Genomic DNA, 15,352 nt, shown 5'->3' with positions numbered 1-15,352 from the left:
CAGTACTCAGCATTAGTCAGTAGCACCCTAATGAAGGACTAGTCTTAAGGGAGTCCAAAGGGACTCCGGTCTCATCAGTGTTCACACTGTCAGCTGCCTGCACAATAGCATGTTCACACTTATGGCACTTGCAGCGCTATTTGGAGCGGTGCACTCTTGGCAGCTATCCCACAGAGCATTTCTTCCTCTTTTGCTGCTAAGACTTGTGGGAGGTCAGAAGGGGTGGCGGGGCATCCTGGGTTCTATCCCAATGCTCTGAGATGCATCGCTTCACATCCCAGCAATCCCTGTGCTTCTGTCTGTATTTGGTGCCATCTTTCAATGGTTTGTGTACTGCACGCCCTGCCCTGCCTCTTTCTGGCTGCGGGAATGGATCCCGAGCTGTTGACCAGAATGGTGCTTGCACTGACCAATACGTCATGTGTGTCAGTGCGGTTATTCCTTAAACTGCAAAGTCAAGAGGAGTGTGACATTGATCTCACCACGCACACTAGCTACGACACAAGATTGCTTATGGCATTCACGGAGGTGCTGACCACAGTGGAACACCACTTTTGGGCTCGAGAAACAAGCACTGAGTGGTGGGATCACATTGTGATGCACGTCTGGGATGTAGAATTTTTGCATGAGAAAAGCCACATTCTTGGGACTCTGTGATGAGCTCGCACCAGCCCTGCGGTGCAAGAACACAAGAATGAGAGCTTCCCTGTCGCTGGAGAAGCGTGTGGTGATTGCATCGTGGAAGCTGGCTACTCCAGACTCCTATTAATCGATCGCTAACCAGTTAGGAGTGGGAAAGTCGATGGTTGGAGTCGTGTTGATGGAAATGTGCTGGGCCATTAATCGCATTCTGCTCTGAAAGACCGTGACTCTGGGCAACGTGCGTGACATTGTGGATGTGTCAGGGTTCCCTCCCCACTCTGAATTCTGGGGTACAGATGTGGGGACCCACATGGAAGACCCCCCTAAGTTTATTTCTATCAGCTTAGGTTAAAAACTTTCCCAAGGCACAAATTCCTCCTTGTCCGGTATCGCTGCCACCACCAAGTGAGTTAGACAAAGATTCAGGAAAAGGACCACTTGGAGTTCCTGTTTCCCCAAAATATCCCCCTAAGCCCCTTCATGCCCTTTCCTGGGGAAGGCTTGAGAATAATATACCAAACAAATAGGTTAACAAGGTGAGCACAGACCAGACTCTTGAGTTTTTAGGACACTAAAAACCAATCAGGTTCTTAAAAGCAGAACTTTATTATAAAGAAAAAAGTAAAAGAAGCACCTCTATAAAATCAGGATGGAAGGCAATTTTACAGGGTAATAAGATTTAAAACACAGAGGATTCCCCTCTAGGCAAAACTTTAAAGTTACAAAACACAGGAATAAACCTCCCTCTTAGCATAGGGAAAATTCACAAGCTAAAACAAAAGATAATCTAATGCATTTCCTTGCTTTACTTACAATTTTTTATCGTAAATGCTTATTTCAGGTAGGGTTTTAGAAGAGGTGGTTTTTTTTCCTGCCTGGTCCCTCTCTCTGCCCTGAGAGAGCACACAAAGAGAGCACAAACAAAGCCTCCCCCCACAGATTTGAAAGAATCTTCTTCCCTTATTGGTCCTTTTCACCAGGTGCCAACCAGGTTATTTGAGCTTTTTAACCCCTTACAGGTAAAGGAGGGATTTTATGTTACCCTTAGCTGTAGGTTTATGACAAGATGGCTTTGCACAAATGGGCTTCCCTAACTCCAGAGGGGTGATAGATGGCAAGCACATGCCAACTCTGGCACCAGACCACCTAGCTACCAAGTAAATTAATTGCAAGGAGTATTTCTCAATGGTTCTCCAGGTGCTTGCGGATCACTGCGGGTGTTTCACAGACATTAACGCAGGCTGGTCAGGAAAGGTGCATGATGCACACATCTTTCAGAATACTGGCCTGTTCAAGAAGCTGCAAGCAGGGACTCTCTTCCCGGACCAGATCACCATAGGGAAAGTCAAAATGCCCATTGTGATCCTGAGGGATCCCGCCTACCCCTTAATGCCATGGCTTATGAAGCCATACGTGGGGCAACTTGACAGCAGCAAGGAGCAGTTCAACAACAGGCTGAGCAAGTAGAGAATGACTGTGGAGTGTGCTTTTGGCCATTTAAAAGCCCACTGGTGATGCCTGTATGGGAAGCTGGACATGGCCGATGACAATATTCCTATGCTTATAGCCGCCTGCTGTACGCTCCATAATATTTGTGAAGAGAAGGGTGAAAGCTTCACTCAGGGCTGGACCGCAGAGGCTCAGTGCCTGGAGGCTGTGTTTGAAAGAGCCGGAGACCAGGGCTATTAGAGGGGCACAGTGTGGGGCCATAAGGATCAGGGATGCCTTGAAGCAGAAATTTGAAGCTGAAAGCTACTAATATCTGTTGCTATGCTTGGGATTGCAGTGCTTGTAATGCTTTTAGGTGATTGGTGCATGTGATGCAAGAAGGGGCCTTCACATAATTGTATGTTGCTTTGCAGTGCTCTTTTTGCTTTCACGTAATAGAATAAAGATTGCTTTCAAACAAACACAATTCTTTTATTAAAGGACATCAATCAGTGGAGAGAGTCAAACGAAAAAATTCATCAGCAGGGAGGGGAATAAGGGAAGGTCTCCAGAGGAGGAAGGGTCCCAAGACAGCTACAGATTTGTGTATGTCCAGGGATCATACCCAACCTTCTCCTTTGGAGTATGATGCAGCAGGTGCTGTACTTCAGCAGGACCAAACTGCAGAGGGATGGGTGTTGAATGCAGTGGGTAGTGGGAGTCCACAGTGGTGGACTGTGAGGAGGGAGGAGTTGAATGCTGCGGGTAAAGAGTGGAGCCAGGAGGTTGATAAGAGTGTGCTGGTGGTGTGGGAGGGGTGCATGGGAAAGAGTTCAGCAGAGGCTGCAGGGGAGGGCGGGCGTGGAGCTGCTCGGTTTCAAGAGCTAGCATCACCTGGAGCATGTCTGCTTGGCGCTCCATAACTGTTAAGAGCCACTCCGTGGCTTCTTTCTGGTGTGCCGCGTTCTCCTTTCGTTCCCTCTTCTCGCTGTCCTGCCACTCCTTCAATTCCTGTTTCTCAGCGGTGGAGTGCATCATAATCTCATGCATAAAGTCCTCCTTAGTTCTTCTTGGACACTTCCTAATTCTTCTCAACCATTCTGCCACCAATAACAAAGAGGGAGGCTGTGCTCCCAAGGTCATCTTTGAAGTTTAAATGCAACATTTTACCGAGGCAGTATTGTTTGCAACACAAGACAACATTGTTTGAGTGCTTTAAAACACAGCCAATACTCACATACCTGTCACTAACTGGCTGACCCCAGGCAAGCACACATGAGCCACAAGACCCCCAAAATGGTGAGTAGCCACAGGGGCAGGGTGAATGACTCTTCCTGGATCCTGCTGTACACTGGACACATGGCTTTTGGGCAGTTGGGGAGAGCCAGCACTATAGGGTGGGCCTGATAATCATTCCTGTCCCCACACTTTCCATAGGAGATGATCATTATGGAAGATATCTCACTGCTAAGGGGGAGCAGGGAATCAAGGGAGGATCTTCTCCAAGCCTGCAGCTTCCGCCCTGGCCCCTATGCAGCTAGCCTGGGTCCAGCTCTTTGTGGAATTGGCAGCTTGTGGGAGCAGCACCAGAGTGGTGGTTTGCCTCACGCGCCTTGTGGTAAGCGTTCTGCAGCTCCTTCACTTTGACCCTGCACTGCAATGTGTCCTGGTCATGGCCCTTTTCTATCATGCATCTAGAAATATGTCTGTAGGTATCATAATTCCTACAGCTGGAGCACAGCTGGGACTGCACTGCCTCCTCTCGATGAGGTCCAGCAGCTCAGCATTGCTCCAAGCGGGGGATTGCACGGAGCAGGCATGGCCACCTCGAAAGATGCGTTGAGACCACTGCATGCATCACTGAGCAAACAGGAAGGGGACTTTCAAATTTGCAAAGGAATGTGTGGGGTGGGGTTGATGGTTGGTCACCTGAGGGCAGGGGAGTAGAGTTCAAACCGATGACCATCGTGGGACACCTCCTGGAGGCCAATTGCAGCACTGTAATCACCACAGTGTCTACACTGGCACTGCAGCGCTGTAGCCCCGGCGCAGAAAGCTGTACACCTCTCGTCGAGGTGTTTTTTTTAAGAGCGCTGTTTCTGCGCACTAAGTGGCTTGGAAGTGTGTACACTTTAGGAGTTACAGTGCTCAAAGCTGCTTTACTGCACACAAACTTGCCAGTGTAGACGGGGCCTAAGTATTAAGTGTGAGGTCTATATCAGAAAGGAAGGGCAGGGGTGCCACTGAGTGGGAGCAGGGGGACTCCCCCCCCCCGAAGTCTTGTACAGGAGGTGTGCTCCCAGGTGGAGCTCTTAACTACAGCACAGCATTAGTGCGGAGGAGAGGTGCCCCTGGGATAGGGAGTGAGTATTTTGTTTAAAGGCAGGATGATCAAAATAAAAATGGCTGGTGATTAAATTAAGGATCTGGCGGTCAAGCTTGTAAAACAGGAATCCCTCTGTTGGGGGAGGGGGAGAGGGAGAATGGTTTTGGAGGGAACACAGAGGACTCTGAAGAAATACAGCCAAGTCCTCAGAGCTAAGGTGACATTCAGAAATGTGGGAGGTTTGGGGACATAGGTGAAAAGAAGGGGGCAAACCCCAGGGAAGGGATAGCAGTGTATAGAGAGGTTCCCACTCTACCTGTGCTACTTATGTGGCCCCTCTCAATGTCTAATCTAGTTCTTCTCACAGCCCCTCAGTGAGGCAGAGCTGTGCTGTTATCCCCATTGTACAGATGGGGCACTGAGGCACACACAGACATAAGGACAGATTTTCAAAGCTATTTAGACACCTAGTGGGATTTTCAAATGCGCCTAGAAGGTTAGGTGCTTTGCAAGCCCCACTAGATGACTAGCTGCATCTTTGGGTGCCTAAAAGATTTTATGCCATCATGTGCCAGCAATGCCCCTCTGCCATGTACATTGGCCAAACCAGACAGTCCCTATGTAAAAGAAGAAATGGACACAAATCGGACATCAGGAATGGGAACATACAAAAGCCAGTAGGAGAACACTTCAATCTCCCTGGACATTATATAACAGATTTAAAAGTCACTATTCTTGAATAAAAAAAAACGTCAGAAACAGACTTCAACGAGAAACCGCAGAACTAAAATTCATTTGCAAATTTAACACCATTAATTTGGGCTTGAATAGGGACTGGGAGTGGCTGGCTCATTACAAATGCAGCTTTGCCTCTCCTGGAATTGACACCGCCTCATCTATTATTGGGAACTGGAAACTTGAATTGCAAATTTCTGGTGTGGACCCACATTCAAGTGGGCTGAATTCATGTCTAGCATATCTTCTAGTTGCTTCTCCAACCTACCAACTTCATCTAAGTCTTCTCTGGACTGAGTCTCAAACAGATGTCCCTCATCCAGGCCCCAGTCTTATCCATACAGTACACTGATAAGTTACTCAACAGCACTGTGTGTTACACATAGTGGAGCCAAAGAGCTGGTGCCATCAACCTAATGGCAACCTCTGAGCACATCTACCAGATTGGACCTATGCTGGGGTTTACAAACCCCACACTAAGGCCAAGGCAGGGAAGAGGCTGGAGCACTACTGGGCCAGGAAAGCTCTGCCCCTCAGGCACTGCCGTGCATGCTCCTGGGGAACATAGCAGTATAAAGAGAGTTATGGTAGCCCAGGCAAGAGGAGGAGAGGAGAGGCGGCAAATAATATGGGCCCGTGGTGCCCATGCTCCAGGAATATTCAGGGCCCAGCTCCACCAATGTTCAGGGCTGGGTCTCTCCTCTGGCCCCACCTGCGCCCCCCCCCCCACCTCCCCCAGTGCATCTCCCAGCCCTGCCTGCTGCCCCCGGGGAAATTTAAAAGCACCCCGGGGCTTGCCACCACCACCACCACCATCAGCACAGTGGGGCTAAGGTGGCTTCCTTCCTGCCCTCATTCTGCGCCACTCCCAGAAGCGGCTGGCACATCCCTGTGTTCCCGGGGAAGTTGTCTCCACACACTGCCCCTGAGCGCCAACTATGCAGCTCCCATTGCCCGGGAACTGCGCCAACGGGAGCTGCAGGGGCAGTGCCTGCGGGTAGCAGCGCACGGAGACCCCCCCCCATCCTCTCCTCCTAGGAGCCACTGCCAGAGGGGTGTATGGGTTGCTTTTGGGAGCCACCTGAGGTAAGCACCGCACCCCTCACACTCTCCCACACTCCTGCCCAGCCCAGAGCCCACCCACCCCGCACCTCCTCCTGAACTCAAACCCCAGCCCAGTGCCCACACCCTGCCCCCAGGCTGCCTGGCTAATATTCCTCTTAAGCTCCTTCTTAGCTTTAGCAACATGAGACCTTGTGAGTGGTGACAGAGGATGGCTCAGCCCCATTAAAAAGGAATATGCTCATGTTCAGTGTCAGAGGTGCAGTATTTAGGCCATCGAGGCCATTGCCCAACCACTTTTAAGAAGGTATATGGGAAATAGGATTGCCACCTGGTAGATTTTGACAGGCCTGGGCAATTTTCCAACTCTCTTGCTGGTTGCTGGTCAAGAGATAACAACCCCCTCCCCCCCCCCCGAAAAGTTTATGTGTATGTCCTGCTGCATGCCGTGATCTTATAATTAGCAGCTGCGCATCTCATGAGTGGGAGTGCACCGTGGACAGCACCCAGATCCTGCTCTGTATACCATGCCATGGGCTGGGCCCTCACCTGCCAGCTGCTGAAACCACAGCAACTCTTCTCTGCACCGGGGACTGGCCAGGAAACAGGATGGACCTGTCACCCTGTGCTCAACTTCTAAAAAAAGAAGTGCTGGAACTCACTTTTTTGTTGGATTCCTGCCGGCACCGGTCCAGGTTGACTTACTCATGGGCAGTAAAAGGGTGGGGGTCACTATTCTTCTGCCAGAGCCCTTCGGCCTGTGCCACAGTAAAGGGCTATTACCTCATCCCTTGGCAAAAAAAAAAAAAAAGGGTGCCTGAGGCACTGACTATAGGGGGAGACAGGGATAGGGGCACAATGAAGGGTTATAAGCCCAGATCCCCCTAGGCCAGCTCTGAGTGGAGACCTAGTGGCCAGCACTTCCCCTCTTGGCCAGGGCTGAGACAGCTAGATAGGGTGGCCTGGCCCCACAGCTGGGGACCCACTATCCACATAGGAGGTAACAGGCTGGGATATCCACATCCCCACCCAACAGGAAAATCCCTGCCAGCATACCAGCACTGCAGCTTAGGAGGGGACTGAAGGTCCAAGCCCTTCCTCGGACAAGGCAGCACTGGTGGTGGAGGGGCTGCTGTCTTGGGTTTGGCTGGGAGGGGAGGTGGCAGCTGCTGGATCGCTCTATTTAAAGGCACCCAATGAGGGGGCCTGGTGTCCCTACTTTGTTGCACCCATCAGAAGGGAAGGAGCACCATACTGGAGTGTTCCTGCACCTCTCGAGCGCTACCTTCCCGGGTGAAGGTTGCCAGCCGGGAGGGGTATGGCAGGGAGCTGGGTGGGACAAGCAGGGGGATTCCCTCCAGGGCTGAGGCTCCTGAGAGGGCATGGAGATAGGGGCCCATGGGCCAGGCTGCTGGTCTGGAGGGGGTGATGACGACACCTAAGAGGGGAGTCAGACAGAGGGCAGCACTGTGGTTTCCCACTTTAAACGGAGCTCTGCGGCCCTGCGGCATCGCTTTGAGCCGCAGCGCCTCCACCCGCCTTTAGCCCCCAGCGCTAGGAGCCTGACGGCAGCTCAGCCCAGCGCAGCCGCGCCACGGGGCTGCTAGTTCCCCACAGCGCTGAGAGCCCAACTCCAGCTGGAGCCCGGCACCTCCCCTGGAGCCCGCTGCTAGGGCGTGGGGGGGGGGGGGGCAGAGCTGGAGCCCGGCACCTCCCCTGGAGCCCGCTGCTAGGGCGGGGGGGCAGAGCTGGAGCTCGGGGGACCCCCCAGCCCTTCACCCCCCGCCCCAGCCACGGAAGCGGGACACAACTCCCCTCTTCACAGCCTGCCTGCCGCTAGGGTAACCCAGGCAACCAACAGCCTTAGGACGATTATCCGCCACTTACGTCCAATCAGGGATCAAGACCTCGGACTTCACCTAATCGTTTGCCAGCGTGGGTGGGCGCTTCCGGGAGCGGAAAACGGTAGCTTAAAAAACCAATCAGACGCCAAGGCTTTATAAGCCCCGCCCACTGCCCGGAGCAAGGGGCGTGGTCGCCGCTCCTGCAAGATGGCGGCGGCCGGGGGTGGGAAGGTGGCGAAGGCGGCGGGCGCGGCGGTGAAGCCGATCTTCAGCCGGGAGCTGGGCGAGGCCAAGCGGCGGGTGCGGGAGCTGTACCGCGCCTGGTACCGGGAAGTGCCCAATGCCGGTGAGGGCGGCGCCCTGCGCAAGGTCGGAGCCGGCAGCGGCTTCGTGACGGGACCGTGCGGGGTCCTAGGCTTCCGCCGGGGCGCGGGGCTGAGCGTGTGGGGGAGGCCCCGGTCTCCTTCCCGGCGATAGCGCCTCGGGGCCGCCGCGGGCTTCTCCGCTCTCCTGCCAAGCGGCGGGGCGGGGCTGACCTTGGGGCTCCGGTGCGGGGAGCGGGGGCTCTGCCCTTCTCTCCCCTCCCGCGCTTGGAAACCCCGCGCTGGGCAGGACCCCCGCGGCTCTGCGCTGGTATCTGGTTGCCACTGAGCCTTGCAGTGTCTTGGATGCTGGGCTGGAGCCCACTCAAGGCCACCTGGGCTCTGTTGGTGGCTCTGCCACTGGCCTGCTGTGTGACCTTGGCCATGTCACTCTGCCCGTCTTTCCCCATGTGTAAAACTGGGACAGTGATGGTCCCTCTTTTTTATGAAGGACTTTAAAATTCAAATGGGGGTGGTGGTGGCACTAAAGAGGTTATTTATTCTTACACGCGTCTTCTTCCACTGAATCCTGATGGCTCTGGACACTAAATACTTCTGTTGTGTGGGCTGCCTTCCCTATTCAGCAGCAGAGAGAGTATCCAACAAGGTGCATGTACTATTGGCACAGGTTACAAAGTATACACCTTTTTTTTAAACAGCTACTCCTGTCCCGTCTAATCAGGTATTAGGACCTTGGACTTTTTTGACTTAATGTGAATAGCTGGTAGACTTTTTAAAGTCAAGAGGGACTCTCATGATCAGACTCCAGTATGATCTGCATGTTGCAGGCCACAGAACCTCTCTCATCCACTGCTGTAATAGACCCCTAACCTGTGGCTGAGTTACTGAAGTTCTCAAATCATGATTTAAAGACTTCAAGTTACAGAGAATTCACCATTTCCACTAGTTCAAACATGCAAGTGATCTCTGCCCAGGCTGCAGAGAGAGGCAGAAAACCCCAGGGTCTCTGACATCTGACCTGGGGGAGAATTCCTTCCCAAACCCAAATATGACTATCAGGTTGACCCTGACCATGTGGGCAAGACCCACCAGCTAGACAGCTGGAGAAGAATTTTCTGTACTAACTCTGAGCCCTCCCCATCTAGTGTCCCATCACTGGCTGTTGGCGATATTTGCTGCTAGCAGTCACAGATCAGCTATGTGCTATTGTAAGCAGTCTCATTATACCATCCCCTCCATAAACTTATTGAGCTCAGTCTTGAAACTAGTTAGGTGTTTTTGCCCCCACTCCCATTGGAAGCCTGTTCCAAAATGTCACTGCTCTGATGTCTAGAAACCTTCGCCTAATTTCAAGCCTAAACTTGCTAATGGCCAGTATATATCAATTTGTTCTTGTGTCCACATTGGCGCTTAAATAACTCTTCTCCCTCCTTGATATTTATCCCTCTGATCTATTTATCGAGAGCAGTTATATCTCCTGTCAGCCTTCTTTTAGTTAGGCTAAACAAGAAAACCTCTCTTATGAGAGGAGACTCAAAGAGTTTGTCTATTCCTCTGATCGTCCTATTACCCCTTTTCTTCACCTGGTCCAGTTTGAATTCATTTTTGTTAAACATGGGAGATTAGAATTGCACACAGTATTCCAGATGAGGTCTCACCCCGTGCTTTGTATAATGGTACTAACACTTCCCTGTCTCTACTGGAAATACCTCGCCTGATGCATCCTAGGACTGCATGGGCTCTTTTGATGATGGTATGACATTGGTGGCTCATTGTCATCCTGTGAGCGAACAGTACACCCAAGTCATTCTCCGCCTCTGTCATTTCCAGCTGTTAAATCCCCAAAACTTGTTGTTAGTCCCTAAACACATGACTTTGCACTATTAAATTTCATCCCATTTCTATATTACTCCAATTTTAAAAGTCATCCAGATCTTCTTCTTTGATATTCCGGTCCTCCTCCATATTGGCAGTACCTCACAATTTTGTATCATCTGCAAACTTTATTAGCGTACTCCCCCTTTTTGTGACAAGGTCATTAATAAAAATGTTAAATAAGATTGGTCCCAAGACCAGTCCCTGATGAACTCCACTAGTAACCTGCCTCTAGTCTGACAGGTCACCTTTCAGTATGATCTGCTGTAGTCTTCCCTTTAACCAGTTTGTTATCCACTTTTCAGTTCTCATATTAATCCCCATCTTCTCCAATTTTAATAATTTCTCTACTGTATAAACCGATAGGGACATCTTGTCTGGTATCATGTCTCCTTCAGTGAACAATACTGGATATTCAGTGGAAAATTATAAGCCTTACTGTCTGTACCCCTACCCTCTCTGGTATGATATGATATATCCCATCAGCTGGGGACAAGAATGATTGAGACTATATGTAACTGGATCTTCTGCCACTTATTTTGTGATGCTGCAAGTCATCTTGAGTGTGTGTGTGTGTGTGTGTGTTCAGTACTGACTAGCACAGTTTTCAAGATGCACCCTGTCCCAATGGCTGGAAGGGGCCTAGAGAGGAGAAAAAAAAATACTGCATATGTCTTCTCTTCTAACTTTGATCTCTTAGCCAAGTACTGGGTGAAGCTTGTTCAATAAACTCTGTAAACTAAGGATGTGTGTTATAATTGCCTAAGTCTACAAAACTAGGCTGAGCAATTTCTTATTACAATTTTAATAGCTTCTAGCAGAGGAATAATTTCTAGCTTAGAAATAAAAGAACACATCTTAATTTGCAGTGTTCCATACAAAATTGAGACATTCTATGGTGGAAAACTTTAGCGCATTGGTGATGACTCCTGTGAATATTCTCTGCTCTTTGCCTAGTACATCTATACCAGTTGGACATCTCAGTGAAACAGGGGCGTGATAAGGTGCGGGAGATGTTCATGAAGAATGCCCATGTCACAGACCCCAGAGTGATTGACATGCTGGTTATAAAGGTAAAACAAACATACTTTCTCAAATCCACAAAGTGGTGTGATTAGCATGTATAAATAGTAGCGGGAGAGGGTGACTCTTTGCTTATCAAAGTTCTATAGAACAAGCTGAAATATTGGAGCCCATTAAGATCAGGGTAATATAGTTAGGATATGTATTTCAGTCATAGATACTAGAAGAGAAAAGACCTTGTCCTTATAAAGCAAGTTGGTCTTTATAATAGACTCATAATTAGGGCTGTTGATTAATCGCAATTAACTCTCGCAATTAACTCAAAAAAAAATGAATCACGGTTAAAAAATTTAATTGCAATTAATCGCACTGTTAAATAATAGAATACCCATTGAAATTTATTAAATATTTGTGGATGTTTTTCTTTGCTTTCAAATATATTGATATCAATTACAACACAGAATACAAAGTGTACAGTGCTCACTTTATATTTATTACAAATATTTGCACTGTAAAAATGATAAAATAGTATTTTTCAATTCAGCTCATACAAGTACTGTGATGCAATCGCTTTATCATGAAAGTGAAACTTACAAATGAAGGGTTTTTTGTTACATAACTGCACTCAAACAAAACAATGTAAAACTTTAGATTCTACACTCCACTCAGTCCTACTTCTTGTTCAACCAATCACCAAGAGAAACAAGTTTCTTTTTACATTTACAGGACATAATGCTGCCCACTTCTTAATTACAATGTCACCTGAAAGTGAGAACAGGCATTCAAATGGCACTGTTGTAGCTGACATTGCAAGATATTTACATGCCAGATGTGCTAAAGATTCATATGCCTCTTCATGCTTTAGCCATTGTTCCAGAGGACATGCTTCCATGCTGATGAAGCTCATTTAAAAAAAAATGCGTTAATTAAATTAGTGACTGAACTCCTTGGGGGAGAATTGTATGTTTCCTGCTCTGTTTTACCCACATTCTGCCATATATTTAATGTTATAGCAGTCTTGGATGATGACCCAGCACGTGTTGTTCGTTTTTAAGAACACTTTCACTGCAAATTTGACAAAGTGCAAAGATACCAATGTGAAATTTCTAAAGCACTTGACCCAAAATTTAAGAATCTGAAGTGCCTTCGAAAATCTGAGAGCGATGAGGCGTGGAGCATTCTTTCAGATGTCTTACAAGAGCAACACTCTGATGTGGAAACTACAGAACCCAAACCACCAAAAAAGAAAATCAACCTTCTGCTGGTGGCACCTGATTCAGATGATGAAAATGAACATGCGTTGGTCTGCACGGCTTTGGATCGTTATTGAGCAGAACCTGTCATCAGCATGTCCTCTGGAATAGTGGTTGAAACATGAAGGGACATATGAATCTATAATGCATCTGGCATGTAAATATCTTGCGATGCTGGCTACAACAGTGCCATCCAAATGCCTGTTCTCACTTTCAGGTGACACTGTAAACAAGAAATGGGAAGCATTATCTTCTACAAATGTAGACAAACTTGTTTGTCTGAGCAATTGGTTGAATAAGGACTTACAGGCTCTAAAGTTTTACACTGTTTTATTTTTGAATGCAGGTTTTTATTGTACATAATTCTACATTTGTAAGTTGCACTTTCATGATGAAGAGATTGCACTACACTACTTGTAGTAGGTGAATTGAAAATTATGATTTCTTTTGTTTTTTACAGTGCAAATATTTGTAATAAAAATAAATATAAAGTGAACACTGCACACTTTGTATTCTGTGTTGTAATTGACATCAATATATTTGAAAATGTAGAAAATATCAACAAATATTTAAATAAATGGTATTCTAGTATTGTTTAACAGTGTGATTAATTTTTTTGACAGCCATACTCATAACACCAAAGAGGAGGAGTTTAGTCAGTCAGACTTTTCTTGTTCTGCATTTGCAAACAGGAATCGGCCATCGGATGAAACAGTTGTGTTTAAGGAGTCCTGTGTATGTGCTTATAAAAGGTGATGGGGTCACAAATGGCTAATTCTCCAACAGAAATCTTTCCATTTCCCAGACTTCCATCTTATTGTTGTTCTCCCCCCCCCCCAATCAGTCGGAGGCATTAGACATTACAGAAATACTTCTACTGTAAAGGATGGTTTTGGATTTTTAAGTGGGTGGCGTAGCCGCATCAAGACTTCCTAGATAAGCTTGCCAGATATGTATTTTGGGCTGTAGACCTGTCTGTCCAAGGGAGAATAAAATTACCAAAACGCACAAACACCACCTTAGCATTTCAGAACAAGTGGCCAAAGCAAGACTCAGGGCAGATCTACACTGGGGCGGGGAATCGATCTAAGATACGCAACTTCAGCTACGTGAATAGCGTAGCTGAAGTTGAAGTACCTTAGATCGAATTACTTACCGTCCTCACGGCGCGGGATCGATGTCCGTGGCTCCCCGTCGACTCCGCTACCGCCGTTCGCGTTGGTGGAGTTCCGGAGTCGACAGGAGCGCGTTCGGGGATCGATATATCGATGAGACGCGATATATCGATCCCGGAGAAATTGATTGCTATCCGCCAATCTGGCCAGTAGTGAAGACGTACCCTAACTGAACTCTGCAGTAGCATTGCTTTACCAAGAGATTCCTTCAAACTGTGAGCTGCGTGTTCACCTCTAGTGCTATATAAGTACCAAGACAGACAAACAGTGTTTGTCAAGAGTGTGTATCAGTAACTTTAAGGGCAAAAAAATTAGATGGATTCCTCAGTTATTCCCAAACCAAGCATTATAAATCCAGAATTAAAGTTGCACTTAAAAGAGCACCAGTCGTGTTACGGTAGGGAAATGCAGTTTGGGCACCCAAACAACCTTACCTCTGCCCTGTAGTAACACCATGTAATAACACATTTAAAGGAGGTCGGATTAATGATCACAACGGTCCTTCTGGTTTTGGGATTTATGATTGACATTTTAGACCCAGATTTAAGTTTCATACGTTTATACAAATGTTTTCTTTTCATAGTGTCAATAGAGTATTTACACACAGAGCTAAGTAATCTCACTGGTGAATCTGGGTATTGAACAAGGATTCTAAAATAAAGGTGCCTGGAGCCTTGTTCCATGTCTGGAAGGGGGTGCTAGGCCAGGGATGGGTTTCTGGCAGAGGAAATGGGGCAAGCCATGATATCTCTATGGAGAAGAGGCTTGGCCTTTCTCTCCTGTGCAGCTTGACACTTGCTGCCAGGCTCTAGAGGAGTGGATGTTCGAAAAGCAGGTGGGTAGCTAGGAGTGCAGGTCGAGAGGAGAGAACCAGAGATCTGGGTCACTTGCTCTGTGTGTTTGGGGGTGGTGCAGAGGAAATCAGTGATGTGAAACGGGACGGTAATGCTGAGTATACTTTTTAGTGGGACAGACTTAAAAGGCTGTAAGGGTGAGGTTAGTAGACTTTAAAAGGACTGAATAACTGAACCAACCAGTGGAGTTTCATTAAAAAAACTTCTGAATGCAGAGGTAGAAATAAATTAACTATGCATTCTGTTCTCATCTGCTTAAGCTACTTAAGATCTCCTAACTGGGAATTGATCTCTGAACCCTGGCTCTTTTTGTATAAATGCAGGGGAAAATGGAACTACAGGAAACTACTCTTGTATGGAAGCAGCGGACACACGTCATGAGGTTTTTCCATGAGACAGAAACCCCGCGACCCAAGGACTTTCTGTCCAAGTTCTATGCGGGCCATGACCCTTGAGACAAACTGACTGAAACGAATTCTGTATTTCACTGTCTTACTGCAAATAAAAGCTCTGTATACTGGAGAGCAGCTCTTGAAATTCTTCATGAAGGAAGTATCCATCTCAATACTGTGTATGCTATTGTACTGATACAATGGGTTGTGCGCAGCAAGGATCCTATCTTCTGTTCCTGTCTCCTTTTTAAAGTATTGTGCTTGCTCTGGAACATCTTGTAGCATGAGAAAGTAACCATCAAGTATACAATGAGCTAAAGTAGATTGGGAAACTTCAGTTAGATTCAACCTTTAGTGAAGGCTGTCCTTGATGTGGGCATAGGACACTAAGTACAAGCCACCTCAGAAGGAGTTGGAAAA

The 15,352-nt window shown here is 47.8% G+C and overlaps 1 protein-coding gene and 1 long non-coding RNA gene across 2 annotated transcripts; one reads left to right on the top strand and one right to left on the bottom strand.

Moving 5' to 3' along the window:
• Positions 1-2,830: 2,830 nt before the first annotated feature.
• On the bottom strand, positions 2,831-7,870 carry LOC120384797. The gene is made up of 3 exons (XR_005589115.1): positions 7,250-7,870; positions 6,856-6,983; positions 2,831-3,213 (listed from the first exon to the last, which is right to left on the bottom strand). It is a non-coding gene; the product is annotated as an uncharacterized LOC120384797 (long non-coding RNA).
• Positions 7,871-8,195: 325 nt separating this feature from the next.
• NDUFA6 (NADH:ubiquinone oxidoreductase subunit A6) lies at positions 8,196-15,062 on the top strand. Its single transcript, XM_039503838.1, has 3 exons — positions 8,196-8,383; positions 11,193-11,308; positions 14,864-15,062. The coding sequence occupies exons 1-3, from the start codon at positions 8,245-8,247 to the stop codon at positions 14,993-14,995; spliced, it is 387 nt and encodes a 128-aa protein (XP_039359772.1). The 5' UTR covers positions 8,196-8,244; the 3' UTR covers positions 14,996-15,062.
• The last annotated feature ends 290 nt before the right edge of the window (positions 15,063-15,352 follow it).

This window comes from Mauremys reevesii, linkage group 1 (genome assembly GCF_016161935.1).
Source record: "Mauremys reevesii isolate NIE-2019 linkage group 1, ASM1616193v1, whole genome shotgun sequence".
Taxonomy (NCBI): Eukaryota; Metazoa; Chordata; order Testudines; family Geoemydidae; genus Mauremys; species Mauremys reevesii.
This window is presented reverse-complemented; position numbering and strand designations above follow the sequence as displayed.